The sequence below is a fragment of the Acipenser ruthenus genome, chromosome 34, assembly GCF_902713425.1.
Source record: "Acipenser ruthenus chromosome 34, fAciRut3.2 maternal haplotype, whole genome shotgun sequence".
NCBI classification, from domain to species: Eukaryota; Metazoa; Chordata; class Actinopteri; order Acipenseriformes; family Acipenseridae; genus Acipenser; species Acipenser ruthenus.
In genome coordinates this window covers 12,532,748-12,553,765 of record NC_081222.1, presented here as the reverse complement: position 1 = coordinate 12,553,765, position 21,018 = coordinate 12,532,748, and the positions used below count along the sequence as shown (strand labels likewise).

The following is a 21,018-nucleotide window of genomic DNA, read 5'->3' as shown; positions in this document are numbered from 1 at the left end:
AGTCTCTTTATTCTAACTATTGCAGTTTCTACTTGAATAGCGTTACCAGGGTTACTCACCAAAGTTTTTTTTAACAATGAGTGGTTCTTAATTTCTGCCCCTTCAGTAACTGCTGTGGGTTAGTAAATAGAGAAACTCGATTTAAAAAAAATAGACCACCCTAGTGATCAAACCGCCTCATTTCAGCAATTTTGAGGAGTCTTTTCAGAAGCAGACCATGTGGTTTGAAAATGACATTTTTGCTGGAATAGTCAGTAAGCATGATACACTTACAATCATAATCTCAGCAGAAACCTCAATAAAGAATTTGCATAGGAAATTAAACAGGCGAGGAATTAAATATCATATTATTATTATCATTTAAGCAGACGCTTTTATCCAAAATTGACTTGGGGGTGAACTATGCATCACCAACTGATGCTGCTGCAGAGTCACTTCCAATAGGACCTCGTTTGTTTTACGTCTCATCTGATGGACGGATCACAGGGGGGTTAAGTGACTTGCTCAGGGTCACACACAGTGAGTCGGAGACTGAGCTGGGATTGAACCAGGAAGCTCCCGGTAACAAGCCCCTTTCTTTAACCACTGGACCCCCAAGCCTGCTTAAAAATTAGAAAGCTACTGTGATTTAGCGTGTGCTTCAGAGTTACTGACATACCTGTTTGTTTCTCCTCAGCTCCTCATAACCCCAGTCAATGACAAAGACAGACGGGTCTACCAACCTCGCAAGCAATTCAGCTTCCGCTTAAGAGGCGATCCGGATGCCAAAGTTGGGCTTGTAGCCGTGGATAAGGGGGTGTTCGTGTTAAACAACAAAAACAAGCTGTCCCAGACCAAGGTAAGAGGCACAGAGGAGAACCCGGGGAGGGGAGGCAGAACCTCCAGGCAGAACCTCCAGACTCTCCCAGCCCGGCCCATCTGGACTGGGGTTCACAGGGGGCGTCGCATTGGCTCGTCAGGAGCCCGGTGAGCTCAGATCAGACATCAGACCTGAGTGAAACGAACAGAGGATAACTAAATCAGCCCTCACGTATATACGAGCATCTGCAATAAAAATAAGCGGGCAAGACTTTAGTTTAGGTATCTGTTATGCGTGATTATAAATAATCTATAACAATGTTATAAAAATGATATAGTATACATTATAACGCGATTAATACTGTCATTTATAATGCAGATTATAACATGTCTCCTGCTGCTCTCCTCTCCTCAGATCTGGGATATCATTGAGAAGAATGACATCGGCTGCACAGCAGGGAGCGGAGCTAGCAATATGGGCGTCTTCACAGATGCCGGGCTGGTGTTTGAATCAAGTGCTGGCATTGGTACAAAGTCCCGGTCAGGTAATGGGCTGCTGCATTTACTTCACAGATCTGGGTTTGAAATGTCACCGGCATCTTCACTGGCACGTTCTTCTTCTTGTTTGGTTGTCTGTCTCCCTCAACCCATCCTGATTGGATTTTAAAACAGAGAAGTTTAAAGCACCCTGTGGTTTCTCCCCGAGTACAGCTGGAACACCAGTGTGTAACCATTAACAACCCCCACCCCCTGCAACAATCTGCCCCAGGGGAGGGGGGGGGGGGGGCAGGTTAAAAGCTACACATTGGTGTACCGGCTGTACTCGGAGGTTAGACATGATTCTGAGAGCTCTTTTGAGGCATCAGCGGGTGCTGAGTTTTAAGAAGGTCATTAGGATGTGATGACTGAAACCAATAGGAAGAAGTGTGCGAAACAGCTTGCGATCAGAGGTGAGCACCAGCTCGCATTTAAACAGAATATAAACTGGAAAGAGAAGCTAATAGTTAAAACAATGCTTATATTTCATAGCCAGGCCAAGCTGCTATTTAAAGTAACACCTTCTCAAATAACGTCATGAAAAACTATATGATTTGCATGACTATTAAAGATAAGAGTTAGCACAGAGAGCTCACACAGCCATTCCAGTAAGTCTTACCTTATATGAAGTGGGGGGGGGGGGGGGATGCACACGATATAAAGAATCCCTTTGTGTCTGCATGTAATATGCTCTGAATTCTTATTCTAGAGCCCCACTGCCCCCTGCCTCCCAAGAGAAGACGCCGTTCAGTCGTTCTGATTGAACACAAGACAACGCTGGGTGAGTGAGCTTCGTCCACTCTTAGAAGTCGCTGTGTGTCAGATCCTATGTCATGAGCTTCAGCTAGTGAGCATGTGTAGGCAATTGAAATTGGACAGCGCTGTTTCTTAAGGTGAGTTTACACTTTCACGGATATTCCGGAACGAGATGCCAAGAGGACGTATTCCGGGATGCGAGCGTTCCGGAACGCGTCCTCTTATCCTCTCAGAAGCTGGGGTTCGATTTCTGGCACAGCCGGAATATTTGCTAGTGTAACGATTCCAGATCATCACTGCACAGGAGCGTTTTATTCTTATGTCTTATTATCTTGATTTGTGTTGCAGAGAGCAAGTACGCCGACAAGCACATTAAAAAGTGCTGCAGAGACGGCATGAAAGAGATTCGCATGGACTACACCTGTGAGAAGAGATCTCAGTACATCACTTCCAGCAAAGAGTGTGTGGATGCCTTCCTGCACTGCTGCACCGAGATCGCAAAGAGGAGGAAGGAAGGGCAGCGGGATGACCTTACCCTTGCACGCAGTGGGTACCCTAGCAGGGAAATCGACCTGCATTTCAACTGTGATATGCTTCCACCAGATCATCCTTTCAGTCTTTTTCGGCCCTGAATGGGACACTCCCCTTCGAAATCACAAGTCATATTGGAGAGCTCACTGAGCTGTATTTGAGAGCATAAGAACATTATTATTATTATTATTATTATTATTATTATTATTATTATTATTATTATTATTATTATTATCCAGGGCGACTTACAATTGTTACAAGATATCACATTATTTTTTACATACAATTACCCATTTATACAGTTGGGTTTTTACTGGAGCAATCTAGGTAAAGTACCTTGCTCAAGGGTACAGCAGCAGTGTCCCCCACCTGGGATTGAACCCATGACCCTCCGGTCAAGAGTCCAGAGCCCTAACCACTACTCCACACTTCTGCCCTCATGCACGGGTCGTCTGTGTTCGTGTAACAGGGCGGAGGCTGGGCTTGAACCGGCGACCCCACACACATTGTATGGCGCTTACTGCCTCCACAGTGCCTCCCTCAGGCCTCAGATGTGTGTACGATTCCAGTACCCTGCCTGACAATTCTCCCCATGTCCTTTCCCACCGCAGGCGACGAGGATGATGAATACATGAGCGATGATGAGATCGTATCCCGAACAGAGTTCCCGGAAAGCTGGCTTTGGGATGTGGTGAAGTTACCATCAGGACCCAAAGACAGGAATGGGTAAAGCACAGTTCAGGGGCTTTTAATCATTGGCATGCTAATGGTTTCCAAGCATGTCCTGGTTGAACATCATGTGTTCAAATTTATGTTGGTTTTCAAACTTTTGAACACTCCTCTCATATGAAACGGCATAGAGCAGGTTTGAAATGTCCTGATGATACACTGTGACTTTCATGACCCAAGACACAGTTTGCTCTCCTTTGCACTACAGGCTTGTTTCCCTGGACCTCAGACACTTCCTGAAGGACTCCATCACAACCTGGGAGATCCTGGCCATCAGTGTCTCACCACAGAAAGGTAAGGCACATGATAGAGTTGTGACTAACACTACCAGGGCTCTCCTCTGTCAATGTCAGGGCTGCGTTGAGCATTACAGGAGGGGCCTCATGCGAACAAAATGTGGAACTTCTTAACTTCTTAAATCAACTCAAACTGTCCACGACCCGGGGGCCTCTCAGTAAACTGAATGCATTTTTTTTTCTCATGAAAAGACAAGCAGCCGCCTCTCGGGATCTGCGTGGCGGATCCCTACGAGGTCACAGTGATGCAGGATTTCTTCATCGATCTCAAGCTGCCATACTCCGTGGTGCGCAACGAGCAGGTGGAGATCAAGGCCGTGCTGTACAACTACGGCTCAGACGACATAACTGTAAGTCCGGCTCAGTTCTGTGCTTTGATCTTCCAATTTCAGAGAACTACCCGACTATGCGGCTTCAAGTGTGATTTCCATGGTTGGCTCCCCTTCCTATTGGGTGCCGTTTGCAATCGCTCTGGGGGGTTTAACGGTTCGAAGCTTGTCTAGAGAATCCGAACTGCCGGGACTGAATACTTTCAAATTGTACATTGGTATATTAGTTTACTAGTCTACTGCTATTCCTTAGACCTGTGTCCAGGTATATACAACAATGGCACTGTTTACTGTTGTATTATTATTATTATTATTATTATTATTATTATTATTATTATTATTATTATTATTATTAATAAAACCCACAAAAAAAAACCTCCCGCTCCACAGGGAATCTCACTACAGAGTATTCAAGTTCATAGTAATAGTATTATTATGTGAATAAAAAAAGTGAAAACAAAGCATAGGAGTCTACGTATAGGAAAGAAATGCATGAACAAATACACACACACACACACACACACACACACACACACACACACACACACATACACACACACACACACACACACACTGTTGTCCATCCATCAACAGTCCAAAGCACCTCTGACCATTGTTCCACAGTCCAGTTTCTGTGTTCTTGTGCATATTATATCCTTTTAGTTTTGTTCCCCTTTCTTAACAGAGGTATTCTTACTGCAACACATCCTTTAAGTCCTGATTTCAAGAGTGACTTTCGCTCTGTTGGTTTGATGGACAACGACACCAGTTCTATTGTCAATTCAACACTTGTTTTCGTTCTGTTCCTTAAGGATATTATATTCAAGTGTTGCTTGTCATGGTTTGACAGCTTTTTGGGTCTTTCAAGTCAAGGTTGTTATAACAGTATAAAACACCAGTGGATGCTTTGAGTAAATTGTTGATATGCACATACACATGCATAAATAACTACAAACAGAGGCAATTCAAAATGTACTAGCAAATGCAGGCCTGCTATACAGAATGTAAAAACTAAGAAAAATAACGCATTGTAGCTCCTTGAACCATGTAAGGAAATAGAGGCCCCCGAATGTTATTGCCCGCACTCCGAGCCTGATTCCCTGGACCCCCCTTTGAAAACGCACGCCCCCCCCTCCCCCCTCGTCAGGGTTTGCATGGCCCTGTTCATGTCTCTGTCTGTCTCTCAGGTTCGCATCGAGCTCCTGGAGAATGAACTCGTCTGCAGTGCGGCAAGTCAGAAGAGGAAGTACAGGCAGGAAGTTCTAGTGGAAGCTTCCTCATCTCGGGCCGTACCATTCATCATCATCCCACTGAAACGTGGGGAGGTAGAAATTGAAGTGAAGGCTTCCGTAAAAGGGACTCTGGCTTCTGACGGGGTTCGGAAGAAGCTCCTCGTTGTGGTGAGTGCAAACGCCGTCCTCTCTGGATATTTACAACGGGGTCATACCATCATCAAGGCCTGTGGGGGTCGCAATAACCCCGCCCTCCTTGCGGAAAAGTGGTTTGCTCCGGGTAGAACATACTCACTTGCAACAAATTCCTTTCTACAGCTGCCTTCAGGACTGAAAGGGTTAAACAAGCAAAGAATTAAAATATCCCTTTTTCTTTAGTACTATCTGTTTGTAAACAGTACTACAACCCCTGTCTAACTGCAGCCTGTGTTGAGTGATGCTGGATACATTCCTATTAGTTTAAACGTTGTATTGTGAAGCAGGTGCTTGGAATTGCCTGCTTCTGTTCGGCTGCTTCATTTCATCAAAGTAAGATGCGTTTTCTTTTTATTTTTTATCAATCTTAACAGCCCGAGGGAGTGAAAGTGAAAAAGGCTGTAAGAAGTGTTGTCCTAAACCCCTCCATCGTGGGTAAGTTACCCAGCCGACCAAGAAAGAAATATTCGAAATTGCACGAAATAATTCCCCATCCCAGTTTCACCCGTTCTTCTTCCTAATTTGAAATTTCGCCTCATCATTACAAACTCGGCTCCAGAGGCTGATCGCCTCACTTCACCTCCACAACCAAGCTGCTGAGCCCAGGGAGGACCTCCATCTGGACTCGTCGACTTTCTGGCCGATGTGGGGCTCTGAAGCACAGAGAAGCAAACTGGCCCTACTCAACGTCGATCAAATCCTCTCCCATTCATTAAGATGTGACGAAATCCCCTTCAGCCATTATGAATTTGTAATGGAGGAAAATTTCCAAAATGGCAGAAATATAAATCAATGAAAGACACTTTACCTTACACTGAGTGTCTCTAAATTACTGTGCATGTATTACATAGTAAATACAAGTGTGCTTTTGCACATCATTACAATGTTATTATGCATAGTTACAAGGTACTTAACGTGGAAATCCTTTTGCACGATATATGCAAGTACACACTTTTATCAGAAAGGGTTTAGGCTTGGGGTTTAGGGAAACCATGCATGCTAACATTGTCATCATGTGTAAGTATTTAGTAAGTAACTACCATGTAACCACACAGTAATTAGAGACAGTGCATGTAAAGTGATACCTAAATAAGGATCCCTGTCCTAGATTGAGTGAATTGAAGTTGCGTTCCTCTTCAGTAGGTGGGGTACAGAATGAGTACGTTCCCCCGGTCGACCTGAGGTCTATTGTCCCCGACAGCGATGCCCAGACGTTCATCAATGTTCAAGGTAATCCACGACTAGCACAGCCATTGGCTAGATGTGCTGGAATACCGTTTACTGCTGTATATTGTGTTTAAAAGTTTAACCATCATTATTCGTGTATAATGTTTGCCTTGGTGTATGTGCAGTAGTATGTGTTAATATTTTACATTACTGCAGTAAAATACACAAATATAGTCAGATATATGCAGGGCAGGCATAGCATTGGTTGGGGTAAATACACACAAATTTGTTACTGGCTTTTGCCACTACTGCTGTTATTATTATTTATTTCTTAGCAGACACCCTTAGCAGACTTACAATTGTTACAAGATATCACATTATTTTTACAAACAATTACATTATTTTTTACACATTATTTTTACATACAATTACCCATTTATACAGTTGGGTTTTTTACTGGAGCAATCTAGGTAAAGTGCTCAAGGGTACAGCAGCAGTGTCCCCCCACCTGGGATTGAACCCACGACCCCTCCGGTCAAGAGTCCAGAGCCCTAACCACTACTCCACACTGCTGTAATAATGTTACTTTCTCATAAACCATTTGAGATGCCAGCTTCATATTTTCCAAGCTGGATCTAACTGCACTCATGACTTTGACCTATGACCCTTTAATGTACACAAGGAATTGAGCGCACGTTCAAACGGTTTCTTCTTGAAATCCATTTGAGATCGACTCGAGCATCGCGAGGAGGACACTGACCGTGTGGATGACCAGATCCATCCCGTCAGTACATTTTAAACCCTGTTCCGTGCTCCTCGTTGCAGCAATTATAGAGTTAGCATCGTCATTATTTTTGGGATGGTATGTCCCTTGTACCTGGAAAGGGTTAAGTTTGCGGTCATGTGACTTTTTGGTTTCCCGATTTGATAAAGACCGAACCCCTTGAGATATCGCACTCAACGGTATTCTCTGATTCTCTCGGACAAGCTTCATTGTGGGTATCGAACAAGAAAAATAATAATAAGATTGTACAAATCTTAATTACCAGTCAAAATCATACAATTCTTGCATGCAATTTTTTAAGCAATTTCAGTTGCTTGCTTATATAGAATAACTGAAGCTTGTATTGACCTGAGCAGGTGAGATATTGGGGCAAACCCTTGAAAGTGCCATTAGTGGAGACAAACTGGGCCATCTTATCACGGTGCCTGGTGGGTGCGGAGAGCAGAACATGATCACAATGACTCCCCCAGTGATCGCAACCCTCTACCTGGATAAGACCAACCAATGGGAGTATGCTGGGGTGCAACGGAGAGCTGAAGCCATCAGAAACATCAAGCAAGGTAAGGAGAAACAACCTGATTGGCTGTGGATTGTTTCCAGCCATCTCAATGTTCATTTAAAAGGGGAGAGCTAATTCAAATCAAATGTATCGTACCTGAATTTTTTTTTCCTGCCAGTGACACTTCGACATCGTTTTCTTTTTTGTTTCCAGGTTATACTCAGCAGCTGGTATATCGTCAGAAGGACAGCTCTTACGCTGCATGGCAAAACAAGCCAGGAAGTACCTGGTAAGGTGTCTTACTGTACAACCGCTATTGACAGTCAGGGGAGCGCAGGGGTCCCCGAGGGTCTCCCCTGGTAAAGGCACGACCGCGTGGTGTGCAGGGGGAGTCACGCAGTCAGGGGAGCGCAGGGGTCCCCGAGGGTCTCCCTTGGTAAAGGCATGGCTGCGTGGTGTGCAAGGGGAGACAGACAGTCAGGGGAGCGCAGGGGTCCCTGAGGGTCTCCCTTGGTAAAGGCATGGCTGCGTGGTGTGCAGGGGGAGACAGACAGTCAGGGGAGCGCAGGGGTCCCTGAGGGCCTCCCCTGGTAAAGGCATGGCCGCGTGGTGTGCAGGGGGAGTCACACAGTCAGGGGAGCGCAGGGGTCCCCGAGGGTCTCCCCTGGTAAAGGCACGGCCGCGTGGTGTGCAGGGGGAGTCACACAGTCAGGGGAGCGCAGGTTCCTGACTATGCAGAGTTGCTGTTCTTCACTGGGGATTCCACAGGGAGCATTGGAGAATATTGCATGGGTGGCTTTGGTCATCCCAGGGTCTCTTTAGAGCTTCTGTAGATCGCATATCCGTGTAGATTAAACCGTGCAGCTGTATGTTTGTAGCTTTGTAAAATTCCAATGGTGTTTTTTTTTTCTTCTTTTCACTTGTGTCTTCCTGTCTTTCAGGCTCACTGCGTATGTAGTGAAGGTGTTCTCCATGGCATACTCCCTGACGTCTGTGGATGAGAATGTGCTGTGTGAAGCCGTGAGATGGCTGATTCTAAACAAGCAGCAGCCAGACGGCACATTCAGAGAGGATGCCCCTGTTATTCACGGAGAGATGGTGGTATGTTGAACCAGGACTCACACACACACAGTGCAGCTATGGCCAAATTCACCAGGTTTCATTCGTCTTTATGAAGCAAAATGAGTTCATGTTATAGGGTGATGCAAAACTTTTGGCCATAACTGCGTGCATCTATTTTAAGGACCTTAAACTGTCTGGATTAATATTCATTTATTTGCTTTCTGGTCTAAAATACAAACAAACACACATCTTATTATACCGTCAACTCTGTTGTCTCGTTTCAAAAGCTGTTTTGTTCTTTCTCTTTCCAGGGAGGCCAGAGATCTTCAGAACCTGAAGCCTCTCTCACAGCTTTTGTCCTCATAGCTCTGCTGGAATCGGAAAAAATCTGCAAACAGCTGGTCCCTGTGAGTAACCCCAAAGGATGTGGGCTGCCTTTACATCCGTTCCTTTGTTTTTCTGCTATTTTACTGTGTTTCTCAGCGTCTACTCACCGTTCAAGAGAATTGAGCTTTGTCTAGGTTAGGCACTGTGGACTGCCTAACCATGGCAGAATATCTTCAAACTTCTTAATGTATCTTCAAACTTTTCGTGGACGATTTAAATCTGTCTTTCAGCTACAGTTAAAATGTCAACGATAACTTGAGCCTTTTTTCCATTTATAGTATCACTTTAAAGACTGGAGACCCATAACAGTATGACTATTGCATTACTCCGCGGTAGCCCTGTATTATTCTCCAGATTGACGGTGTAGATAACAGGTGTACATATTTATTAAAACCTAATTTTCATCGCAGTGCATCCAGATCAGGCTCCCTCCTGCAACAGTGCTGGCACTCTGATTGGAATGAGCGGTGTATCGCGGGAACAGAAAACCAGCATTGTTGCAGGAGGGAGCGTGATCTGGATACACGGTGATCATCACAAGATTTCTGTTGGGAATTAGTGTCGTGGTGGGCTTCTTCTGACCCTTTACTACCCATTAGGAGTTTGAATCCATCCTCTAATCCTGTTATATATGCGGTATGATGTTTATACATGCAATCATTGATAGAATATTCTCCCCAACCCTTTCAGTCCTTGCCAAGAAGCATTGAAAAATCTGCAGGCTATTTGGAGAAACGCATCAATGGCCTACAGACTCCGTACGCTGTGGCCATGACGACATACGCTCTAGCCTTGAGCGGCCGCACTGATTACGACGCCGTTCTCTTGAGATTCGCATCGGCAGGTAAGATGGCAACGCATCTTTTCAACAAAGATTTGAACGTCTGTATATTTCGGACAACGGTGAAACGTTTAACACTTGACTGATGTTTAAAACTATTAACACCCCGAGCTTGAAGTCCAGCATGTGTTTTTTTTTTTCGTGAAATTATTAGGTTGTGATACTTTAACAATGGGATCTGAAGCTAATCGATTAGTTGCTTACCATAGATCAATGAGTTTTTGTTTTTTTTACTAGAAAGCACCAGCACCATCTAGTGCACAGCTGTGTATTGCAAGCAAAGCAAAAGATAACGGACCACTAGATGGCGCTGGCTGTTACTTCTTCAGGCACACTCTGGCTGATCCAGCCTGTGTTAATGAAGAGCAACTCATCACAGGCGTATCAAATAATTACCCGCAGGGTTTGAATATCTGCAGTAAGATCGATACAGAACAAGTGTAAATATCACAGGAGGGAAAGTTAAAAAAAAATTAAGACAATTGCTTAACCAAATAATGAATTTGAAAACACACCTGCTTTCGTTTTGTTGACCTTTTGGGTGTCATATCTCACCCCACTCCGGGGGTTGAGAATTTGTGTTGGATCTCAGTGGATCCTAGATCAGGTACCTGTGTGTCCGACAGGAGAGAATTGTATTAGGTCCTCTGCTATTCCTAATCTACATTAATGATTTAGATTCTGGTATAGTAAGCAAACTCGTTAAATTTGCAGACAACACAAAAATAGGAGGAGTGGCAAACACTGTTGAAGCAGCAAAGTCATTCAAAATGATCTAGACAGCATTCAAAATTGGACAGACACATGGCAAATGAAATTTAATACAGAAAAGTGTAAAGTATTGCATGCGGGCAATAAAAATGTGCATTATAAATATCATATGGGAGATAGTGAAATTGAAGAAGGGAACTATGAAAAAGACCTAGGAGTTTATGTTGACTCAGAAATGTCTTCATCTAGACAATGTGGGGAAGCTATAAAAAAGGCTAACAAGATGCTCGGATATATTGTGAGAAGTGTTGAATTTAAATCAAGGGAAGTAATGTTAAAACTTTACAATGCATTAGTAAGACCTCACCTAGAATATTGTGTTCAGTTCTGATAATCTTGTTGCAAAAAGGATATTGCTGCTCTAGAAAGAGTGCAAAGAAGAGCGACCAGAATTATCCCGGGTTTAAAAGGCATGTCGTATGCAGACAGGCTAAAAGAATTGAATCTATTCAGTCTTGAACAAAGAAGATTACGCGGTGGTCTGATTCAAGCATTCAAAATCCTAAAAGGTATTGACAATGTCGACCCAGGGGACTTTTTTGACCTGAAAAAAGAAACAAGGACCAGGGGGTCACAAATGGAGATTAGATAAAGGGGCATTCAGAACAGAAAATAGGAGGCACTTTTTTACACAGAGAACTGTGAGGGTCTGGAACCAACTCCCCAGTAATGTTGTTGAAGCTGACACCCTGGGATCCTTCAAGAAGCTACTTGATGAGATTCTGGGATCAATAAGCTACTAACAACCAAACGAGCAAGATGGGCTGAATGGCCTCCTCTCGTTTGTAAACTTTCTTATGTTCTTATGTGCTCCCCACCCTGAGCGCACAGCCCTGCTGCAGCCTCTCTTCATGCTTGTTTGATTCAGATCGAAGCCATTGGCCTGTACCTGCATCCCATCTCTTCACCCTTGAAGCCACAGCCTACGCCCTCATGGCCAGTGTGAAGGCGAAACAATACGATCGCGCCGGGAAAGCTGTGAAATGGTTGACTGAGCAAAGGTTCTATGGAGGAGGCTATAGCTCCACACAGGCAAGTGTAGAAAGTGGGCGCCCGTGTTTACCGGGGGTTTTACCCACTCGGAAGGTTGGTCAAAGACATTGTTGTGCACAGCTGTGGCAGAATGTTTTGCATCATCCAGAATTTTAACATCGTGTCAACTGGAAGCCATAATAGTAGTCCAGTATTTCATGTTAGATGTCATGTTAGTTAGGAGGCTGTGTGGTCCAGTGGTTAAAGAAAAGGGCTTGTAACCAGGAGGTCCCCGGTTCAAATCCCACCTCTGCCACTGACTCGTTGTGTGACCCAGAGCAAGTCACTTAACCTCCTTGTGCTCCGTCTTTCGGGTGAGACGTAGTTGTAAGTGACTCTGCAGCTGATGCATAGTTCACACACCCTAGTCTCTGTAAGTCGCCTTGGATAAAGGCGTCTGCTAAATAAACAAATAATAATTTTGAAATGTCACATTTCTCATTAAGTATATGGAAAACTACAAAGTGGTGTGTAATTCATTATGTTCACATGACATTATTCAGCAGGTTTAATTCGAATTTATGATGCAAAACTTTTGGCCAGAGCTGTAGTTTTATTACATATTCCAATGTTGTTTTATAGTTCTGGATGAACCAGATTTCTAGTTTTGGATTGAATTTCATGCAAAAGCAAAGAGTTCAGACCAGAGTGCACAAGCATGCATGCCAGTATTGCCATTACAGAGATAAACCATGCATCTCTTTCACTAAAACAGCGTTGAAGGTGTTTTGTTACCGGTTGAAATTTGAAAAGGAAGTCCTTCAGTTTGGCACCTGTACCTGGTAACCACGTCCCACTAAGTTAAAAGGGTTACAGTGCAGGAAACACATTGCTTTACCTGGTCTGTACCTTGCGTTTTAGTCAATGCACTTTGCAATTTTGTTTTGATTATGTTTTTTTTATTCATACAACCTATTCCTCAATCAGCTGGGAAAACCAAGAAATGTTTTTTTTTGCTTTGTAGGCGTTCGGCAGTGTAAAAGACAACTGAGGTGCTGACTGTCTCAATTGATCTGTGAATGTCTCTTGTGTCATTGCAGGCGACCATCATTGTCTTCCAGGCTATAGCTGATTACATGGTCGCGGTGCCTCTGGTCCAGGACGTGAACCTGGACGTGGAGCTCAGCTTGTCTGGCCGCAGCAAGCCTGTCAAATGGAAGATCAGCAACGACAATATCTACATGCCAAGGTCCGAGAAGGTAAGGAGAAGACGACTGGGAAAACCTTCTATCACGGGTTCAGTCATCACATCCTGGGGACTCTTTTAAAGAAGTGTAACCCTCCTTCCTCTGTGTCTTCAATAGAGCTCTCAGAGTCACGTCTAACCCGGGGGCAGTACGTAGGGTACACCACTAATCTGTGCACCCGCAACACTCCTGTGGATTTAAGAAATACCACCTGAACCAAGGAGGACTCTTCTGTAGTTAAATTCACTAGTTTCACTTCACAGCTGTGCGTCTGCTTTGTTACAGGCAAGGATCGACCAAGCATTCAACGTGACAGCTAAAGGCGTCGGCCAGGGCACCTTGACCGTGAGTACACCGGATAAGAGCCGAAGCCTTTGTCGACTTGAATACGATTTCTTTTCAGGTTGTGCCTTGGCATTTTGATTGAGCGTTTAGAAGCTTTGGAGTGGAAGTCGGTGGCTGGGATTACCTCGTCTGGTGGTGTCTAGATTTTCACATTTTATCATTCGCTCCCAGCTTTTCCTATTGAATTTTTAGCCTGCATTTGGCCATAGTCTTTTTTAACCTTTCACTGTGCATGTATTAGTTTGGAGTTAGGCATGCTTTTAAGAGGTACACAAACGCTTCCTTTTCTAGTAGAACTGTGTGAGGTAGAAGCAGAGTTGTCGATAGCGAGTAAGGACTCATTCGAGGCTGTCGATCTCCACACACAAACTGAAAACACAACGGCGTTGAAATCAGCTCAGATCGGATTCATTCTCCTAATGCAACTCCTTTAAATTGCCACCATGTGTTTGAAATGAATTCCCAGGTGATGACGTTCTACAATGCTATCCCAGAGGGGAAGTCGACTGACTGCAAAAACTTTGAACTGGATGTATCAATCACAAGACCCAATAACGGTACGCTGCCTTTCCCCCCTTTGAACCTCAAAGCATTTCAACGTGATCTCATCAAGTAACGGTTATAGTGTACAGCCCTGACCAAAGGTGCTGCATCACCCTATGGAATGAACTAACGTTGCTTCATAAAGTCGAATGAAACCTGCTGAACAATGTTAACATATTGAATTACACACCGCTTTGTAGTTTGCCGTACACTTAACGAAAAACTGACCAAAATTGTAAAATGCGACATTTTAAAAATCTAACATGAAATGCTGCACTACTATTATGGCTTCCGGTGGACTTCTGTGATTTTGTAGTTTATTTGATTGCATGATGTTAAATAACTCTAAATTATGTGCATATAGATGTTTAATCCATTGAAATATTCAGACTAGCGGGGCTTTTAAGGAGGGAGATACGATTAATCAATGATAAAAACAATATATATATAATTCATTTGTCAAATCATTTGAGCCAGGTTTTGTTTTTTATTTATTATTTAATTTGATTTATAGTGAAAAAACCTGAAGGAGCCTTGGACACGCTAGAAATAAAAATCTGTGCAACGTAAGTGTGCCTTTCTTTTCTTTCTCCTGTGGAAATGGAATGCTTTCTAATTTTTCTGTTACCATGGAAATGGAATGCTTTGTAATTATTCTGCGTTACCGTGGAAATAGAATGCGTTCTTGTGCTTACCTCAAGTACTGTGCAAATAAAAAATATATATATATTGCCGGTAACATTTGATCTCCTGTCACATGTTTTCCTATGCCAGATCATTTGGGAAGCCTATTGTTTTATATCAATGTCCAGTGTTTTTAATTATTACAGTTAAAAAAAGATTCACTTCATCTCATCAGAATGTAAACGATGATCCTGGAGGTATTAGAGGCTCTCTCTCTGTGTCGCCTCCTTGCCTGGTATTTATACTATAGTAGGCTCAGAGCATACACGACTGCAGCCTGTTTCTGTTATCTTACTATTTATCAATAGAAATTAATTATCCATCTGTCACTCCATTCAAGTGCAACCAACCCCTAACTACTCTCTTTTCCTATGACTCAGTCTGTGTATTTAATTCCGAGAATCTCATCTTGTTCTTCTGTAGCTATCTGGGTACAAGAGACGCCACGATGTCTATCGTTGATATCACCATGCTAACAGGATTCAGACCTGACAAGGACGATCTTGAAAAGGTAAGCCACCAGTCACTTCTCTTAATATAACTTCACAGGGACTGGGTGACATAGAGTCGCGTGCACATTTATCAGAACACCCCATTGCTTCTGTTATTTGGATTAGTTAGATTACTGGTCGGAAATTGAAATTCTCACACCCAGAGGTTTTTGTGCAGGTAGCTACATAAATGATATGAATTAATATATCTAATTTGATAGAAGATTTCAGAGAGACCATCTCAATTAATATGGGCGCTTACATCGAATCTGGATTGACTGCAATGCATATTTTCGGATTGTTTTTCCTAACCAGATGACGAATGGAGTGGACCAGTATTTTCAGAAGTTTGAGATGGACACAGCTCTTTCAGATAAGGGCTCTCTCATCCTTTACTTTGACAAGGTACCCAGTCTGTTTTCCGTTAGCTGTAACTAGCTCACTAACATATTCATACATATTGTTCTTTTTGTTTGTTTGTGATTACAGCTATGGTCAAAAAGTTTTCACCCTAGAGAATTAACTAAATTTGCTTTATAAATGTCAAATGCAGCCTGCTGAATAATGCTACGTTAACATATTGAATTACATTCCGCTTTGTAGTTTTACATATAATAAAGAAAAACTTACAACAGAAAAATTGGACATTTCGAAATCTAAAATACTGTACTACTGTCATGGCTTCCGGTAGACTTTTTTCATTTTGTAGTTTCTTTGACATGATGTTAAATAAAAGATCTAAATTATGTTCATATCTGTTTGTTTTTTTTAAATGATGTCTGAATCCTAAAATAGTAGGTGGTGCAAAACATTTGGCCAGAGCTGTATTCTCTGAAGATGTTAATGTAGTATTGTTAAAAAAATGAGATCAGGGTTTATTTAATTTATTAAGAGGTTTATATCAACAGAAAAACTTTTGTAAAAGTTGGGTGGCTAATGGACTAAAAAGTTATTCAATAGGGCAAAAGTTCTGACTCCAGGCACTAACCTATTACTGGTTCGTATGTATTCTTAAAACACTTTTTTTAAAACCCTGAAAGTTGCGTGCAACGGATTAGCCGTGGTGCGATTGAGTGGCTGTTGAAACGGGTGCTCTGTGCTTGCAGATATCTCACAAGTTCAAGGACTGCATCTCTTTTAGAGTGCACAAGGAGTTTGAAGTGGGTCTGATCCAGCCAGCTGCAGTCACTGTCTATGAGTACTACGCCTTAGGTAAGGGTTTAAGAATGAAAAACTAGGTGCAGGTACCAAGATTAAGAAGCTTCTTTATAGCAAGCACACGTTTCAGATATCCCCTGCAGTCACTGTGTGCACAATTATACTGTGTTAAGTTTCCTATGTGTGTGTCTACAGCTACATCCAAAAGTTTAGCATCGCCTTATATATATGAACATAATTTAAATATTGTATTTAACATTGTGTAACCAAAGAAACTACAAACTGATATCGCAAAAGTCTACCGGAAGCCCTAATTTTAGTACAGGATTTCATGTTAGATTTTGATTTTAGTTTTGTGAAGCATATGGAAAAAACTACAAAGTGGTACTAATTCAACATGCTAACGTAACATTATTCAGCAGGTTTCATTCGACTTTATGAACAAGAATTAGTCAATTCTGTATAGAGGGTGATGCAGAGCTTTTGGCTGTCCATTATTACTGTACCTCCTCCTCTAAAAGAGTAGATACTACAACATTGAACTCTGTTTCCTGCCCTTACTGCTCTAGCTGTGGCAGCATTATCGCGGCTCAATGGAATTCTTCCACCTTTTCTTGGCTGGGTTAATGCTGACTAAGCCCCTTCTCATTGCAGAGAACCGCTGTATGAAATTCTACCATCCAGACAAAGAAAGCGGTCTGCTGAGCAAGATCTGCCAAGAAGAAGTGTGCAGGTGTGCCGAAGGTAGCTTCATCATGTTCTAATACGTAGCAGACCCAGATACTGATGCAGGGACGGAAACGAGACTCCCGGTGCATGGCAGTCCGATCCATTCCTGGTTTTACTATGCGGTTAATAATAAGACACACCTGAGCTTGTTATTATTATTATTATTTATTTCTTAGCAGACGCCCTTATCCAAGGCGTCTTACAATTGTTGCAAGATATCACATTATTTTTACATACAATTCCATTATTTTTTACACATTATCTTTACATACAATTACCCATTTATACAGTTGGGTTTTTACTGGAGCAATCTAGGTAAAGTACCTTGCTCAAGGGTACAGCAGCAGTGTCCCCCCATCTGGGATTGAACCCACGACCCTCCGGTCAAGTGTCCAGAGCCCTAACCACTACTCCACACTGCTGCCTTATATCCATCCAGAGTCTTTCCCTACCCCTGTGATGCGATACAACCATGTGACATTTCTTTATATCACACAAGTGAATTGCTCAGAACACCCCATTGCTTCTGTTGTTCTGGTTTGCTGTGCATATGAGATCAAACCACTGTGACTGCAACTCTTGGAAATGTGTCAAAAATAGGCAAATTAATGATTGTCTGATTTAACTGATGACTTTAATAGGCCACACGTGCAATTCATTTAAAACAGTCAGAGAAAAGGAACACAGAGCCTCAGATGGTAAAATGCAGGAGACTTTTTAGAAGTTGTTTAAGACGCCTGATTAAAGCACAAAGCGGTCTAACATTTTCACACATGAGCACCTGTTATTTCTATATCACCAATTACTGACCGGAAATTGAAAATCTCACCCCCAGAGGTTTTCATGCAGGTAGGTATATGAAAGATATAAATGACAAATCTTGAGGTGTTCCAATAAATTTGCACGACTGTACATTAACTGAAAAACATCACTTGTGTCTTTTTTCTTTTTTTTAAACCCCTCACAGAAAACTGCAGTTTACAGAAAAAACAAGATCGCAAAATCACTGTGAATCAGAGACTTGACATTGCTTGTGAACCTGGAACGGAGTACGGTAATTAAACATGTTAATTAAACATGATGTCACTGAGAAAGACATGTAAATCAACACCAAATAGCAAAGACAGCCATTCTGTATATAGAAACACATATCAAAGGGGTCCCGGAAAGGCTCACTTGGTAAAGTGGAGCTCAAGGGTGTAAAGAGGGGATTGGATTGGCTCGGCAGTGGGATTGAACAACACCCACTGACTTTCAGCTCTCCTGAGCTGTGGAACAACGTGTTGATTCAGGGTTAGCTGTGCTTTCAATAGTGATTAAGCTGAGTCGATCTGGCCTTGGTGTTTTGCTTTGTTGCTGGTGTTTGTTCTAATGATTCATTGTGTCTCTCTCTCAGTGTACAAAGCCAAACTAGTGAGCGCCAGACGAAACTCAACATATGATTACTACACCATGGTCATTGAGCAAATTATCAAAGAAGGTAACCTCCATTCTTTCTATTGACTTTGTGCTCGTTTTGTGTTTGAAATGTGAACAGTTTATATTCCTGGCTAATACAGAGAGCTGTAAGGGTTAAATATGAGTGACTTTACTGTTATTATTATTAATTTCTTAGCTGACGCCCTTATCCAGGGCGACTTACATAAGACGACACTTATTAATTAAAAGAATTAAAAAAAAAAAAAAGTGTTGATGTCTTAAACAGAAAAATAGATAAAGGGGATTAATAATGGGGCAATTGTATCAAAAAAATAAATAGCGTTCAGTAAATTTGTTGAAATTGATTTGAAAGTCTATTGTTCTATCCAGAGCAGAAAGATAGTTGATGGCTGTTTAAAAAAAGAAATACATAAATGAAAAAGAAACAGAGTTCCTTCCCTCCAGAGTTTCCAAATGAACTCAGATGGGTTGGTTTAGAAACCAAACATGAGAGTATACCTTGAAGCAAGCTGCAGGTATCTGCACGGGTTTGTGTTTGCTGTCTGATCATGTCCTCTGATCTCTGAGAGATGATTTATCTTGAAGCAAGCTGCAGGTATCTGCACGGGTTTGTGTTTGCTGTCTGATCATGTTCTCTGATCTCTGAGAGATGAATTCTCTTGAAGCAAGCTGCAGGTGTCTGCATGGGTTTGTGTTTGCTGTCTGATCATGTTCTCTGATCTCTGAGAGATGAATTCTCTTGAAGCAAGCTGCAGGTGTCTGCATGGGTTTGTGTTTGCTGTCTGATCATGTTCTCTGATCTCTGAGAGATGATTTCTCTTCCAGGGAGTGATGAAAATCCTTTACACAAGAAGAGAGACTTCATCTCCCACAGCAGTTGCCGAACAGCCCTGGACCTGCAGGAGGGCAGGTACTACCTAATCATGGGCAAAGATCAGGATCTGTGGAGACTGGGAAGCGGGTGAGTACCCAGAGCTGCTCATTACTAGAGGCAAGCGGCTGAACCTTAATGAAATATTACTGTACTACTATTATTATTATTATTATTATTTATTTCTTAGCAGACGCCCTTATCCAGGGCGACTTACAATCGTAAGCAAAAACATTTCAAGCGTTACAATACAAGTAATACAATAAGAGCAAGAAATACAATAACTTTAGTTCAAGTAAAGTACAAGTTTGACAAACCACAATTCAATAATACAGCAGGTAATAGTGATAGTTACATCAGGATATGATTAAATAGTGATAGTTACATCAGGATGTGATTAAATACAAAGTACTACAGGTTAAAAACTTGGCAGATTACAGTATTCTGAAGTACAGGATTAAATGCAGTAAAATAGGGGCTGATAAGAGCAAAATAAAGCACATTTACATGAAGGGTGATAGTGTCCCAGGATACAAACAGAGGAGTTCTACAGGTGCTCTTTGAAGAGGTGAGTCTTAAGGAGGCGCCGGAATGTGGTCAGGGACTGGGCAGTCCTGACATCTGTAGGAAGGTCATTCCACCACTGCGGAGCAAGGGTGGAGAAGGAGCGGGCTTTGGAGGCAGGGGAGCGTAGCGGTGGTAGAGCTAGTCTTCTAGTGCAGGCGGAGCGGAGAGGTCGAGTGGGGGTGTAGGGAGAGATGAGGCTATTATGGCTTCCGGTAGAAGTTTGCTAAATCATTTTGTAGTTTCTTTGATTACACGATGTTAAATAAAAGATCTAAATTACATTCATGTAGTTGTTTTTTTCTTTTTTAAATGATGTCTCAATCTGAAAATTCTAGGTGGTGCAAAACCTTTGGCCACAGCTGTCCACCCAGTGTATTAACTTATCCAGACGCCTGTGGTAATACATGGAAAACATGTGCTTTTTTTAAAAAAAGCAATCTGATCACACCGTTGGTCATCTTTTACAGGATGAGCTACATCCTAGGAGGCGGGACCTGGATAGAGTGGTGGCCGACCAATAAGGAATGCCAAGAACATAACATGCTCGCCACATGCCAGGACATCCAATCATTCGCAGACGAAATGGTCTTCGGCTGCCCCAGTTAAACACTGTGTGTGGGGCTAATCTGGCACTAAGGAGTGCAGAGTCTTTTACCATATGTTCTTGCCTAAAATCAATTCTCACACATTAACGTTTTTATTATTATTATTATTATTATTATTATTATTATTATTATTATTATTATTATTAATTTTTCCATTGCTGATTCAGGTAATGCCATTAACACAATAAAGATTATTAAAAAAAAAAGAAAAACTGCTTTGTGTTTGTGAAAAGGGATTCCTATTTATTATTAGTTTATTTAGCAGATGCCTTTATCCAAGGCAACTTACAGAGACTAGGGTGTGTGAACTATGCATCAGCTGCAGAGTCACTTACAACTACGTCTCACCCGAAAGACGGAGCACAAGGAGGTGAAGTGACTTGCTCAGGGTCACACAATGAGTCAGTGGCTGAGGTGGGATTTGAACCGGGGACCTCCTGGTTACAAACCCT

General features: G+C 42.3%; 1 protein-coding gene across 2 annotated transcripts in view; it reads left to right on the top strand.

Annotated features, from left to right (window-relative positions):
* Positions 1–20,757, top strand: part of LOC117409788 (complement C3) — a 30,376-nt gene extending 9,619 nt beyond the window's left edge. Inside the window, exons 14-41 of one of the 2 annotated variants that reach the window (XM_059006826.1) lie at positions 677–838; positions 1,214–1,343; positions 2,045–2,116; positions 2,440–2,637; positions 3,234–3,348; positions 3,560–3,645; positions 3,840–3,997; positions 5,164–5,376; positions 5,778–5,838; positions 6,547–6,633; positions 7,711–7,914; positions 8,067–8,142; positions 8,795–8,954; positions 9,227–9,322; positions 9,993–10,146; positions 11,783–11,946; positions 12,987–13,145; positions 13,419–13,478; positions 13,945–14,035; positions 14,536–14,587; positions 15,129–15,216; positions 15,512–15,601; positions 16,303–16,408; positions 17,009–17,098; positions 18,051–18,137; positions 18,480–18,563; positions 19,349–19,484; positions 20,429–20,757. In XM_059006826.1, the coding sequence (XP_058862809.1) occupies positions 677–838; positions 1,214–1,343; positions 2,045–2,116; positions 2,440–2,637; positions 3,234–3,348; positions 3,560–3,645; positions 3,840–3,997; positions 5,164–5,376; positions 5,778–5,838; positions 6,547–6,633; positions 7,711–7,914; positions 8,067–8,142; positions 8,795–8,954; positions 9,227–9,322; positions 9,993–10,146; positions 11,783–11,946; positions 12,987–13,145; positions 13,419–13,478; positions 13,945–14,035; positions 14,536–14,587; positions 15,129–15,216; positions 15,512–15,601; positions 16,303–16,408; positions 17,009–17,098; positions 18,051–18,137; positions 18,480–18,563; positions 19,349–19,484; positions 20,429–20,567 (3,318 nt within the window). In that variant the 3' untranslated portion in view covers positions 20,568–20,757. Of the gene's footprint in view, positions 1–676; positions 839–1,213; positions 1,344–2,044; positions 2,117–2,439; positions 2,638–3,233; positions 3,349–3,559; positions 3,646–3,839; positions 3,998–5,163; positions 5,377–5,777; positions 5,839–6,543; positions 6,634–7,710; positions 7,915–8,066; positions 8,143–8,794; positions 8,955–9,226; positions 9,323–9,992; positions 10,147–11,782; positions 11,947–12,986; positions 13,146–13,418; positions 13,479–13,944; positions 14,036–14,535; positions 14,588–15,128; positions 15,217–15,511; positions 15,602–16,302; positions 16,409–17,008; positions 17,099–18,050; positions 18,138–18,479; positions 18,564–19,348; positions 19,485–20,428 lie in introns of both variants that reach the window. The other variant, XM_059006825.1, reaches the window with a different exon arrangement.
* The last annotated feature ends 261 nt before the right edge of the window (positions 20,758–21,018 follow it).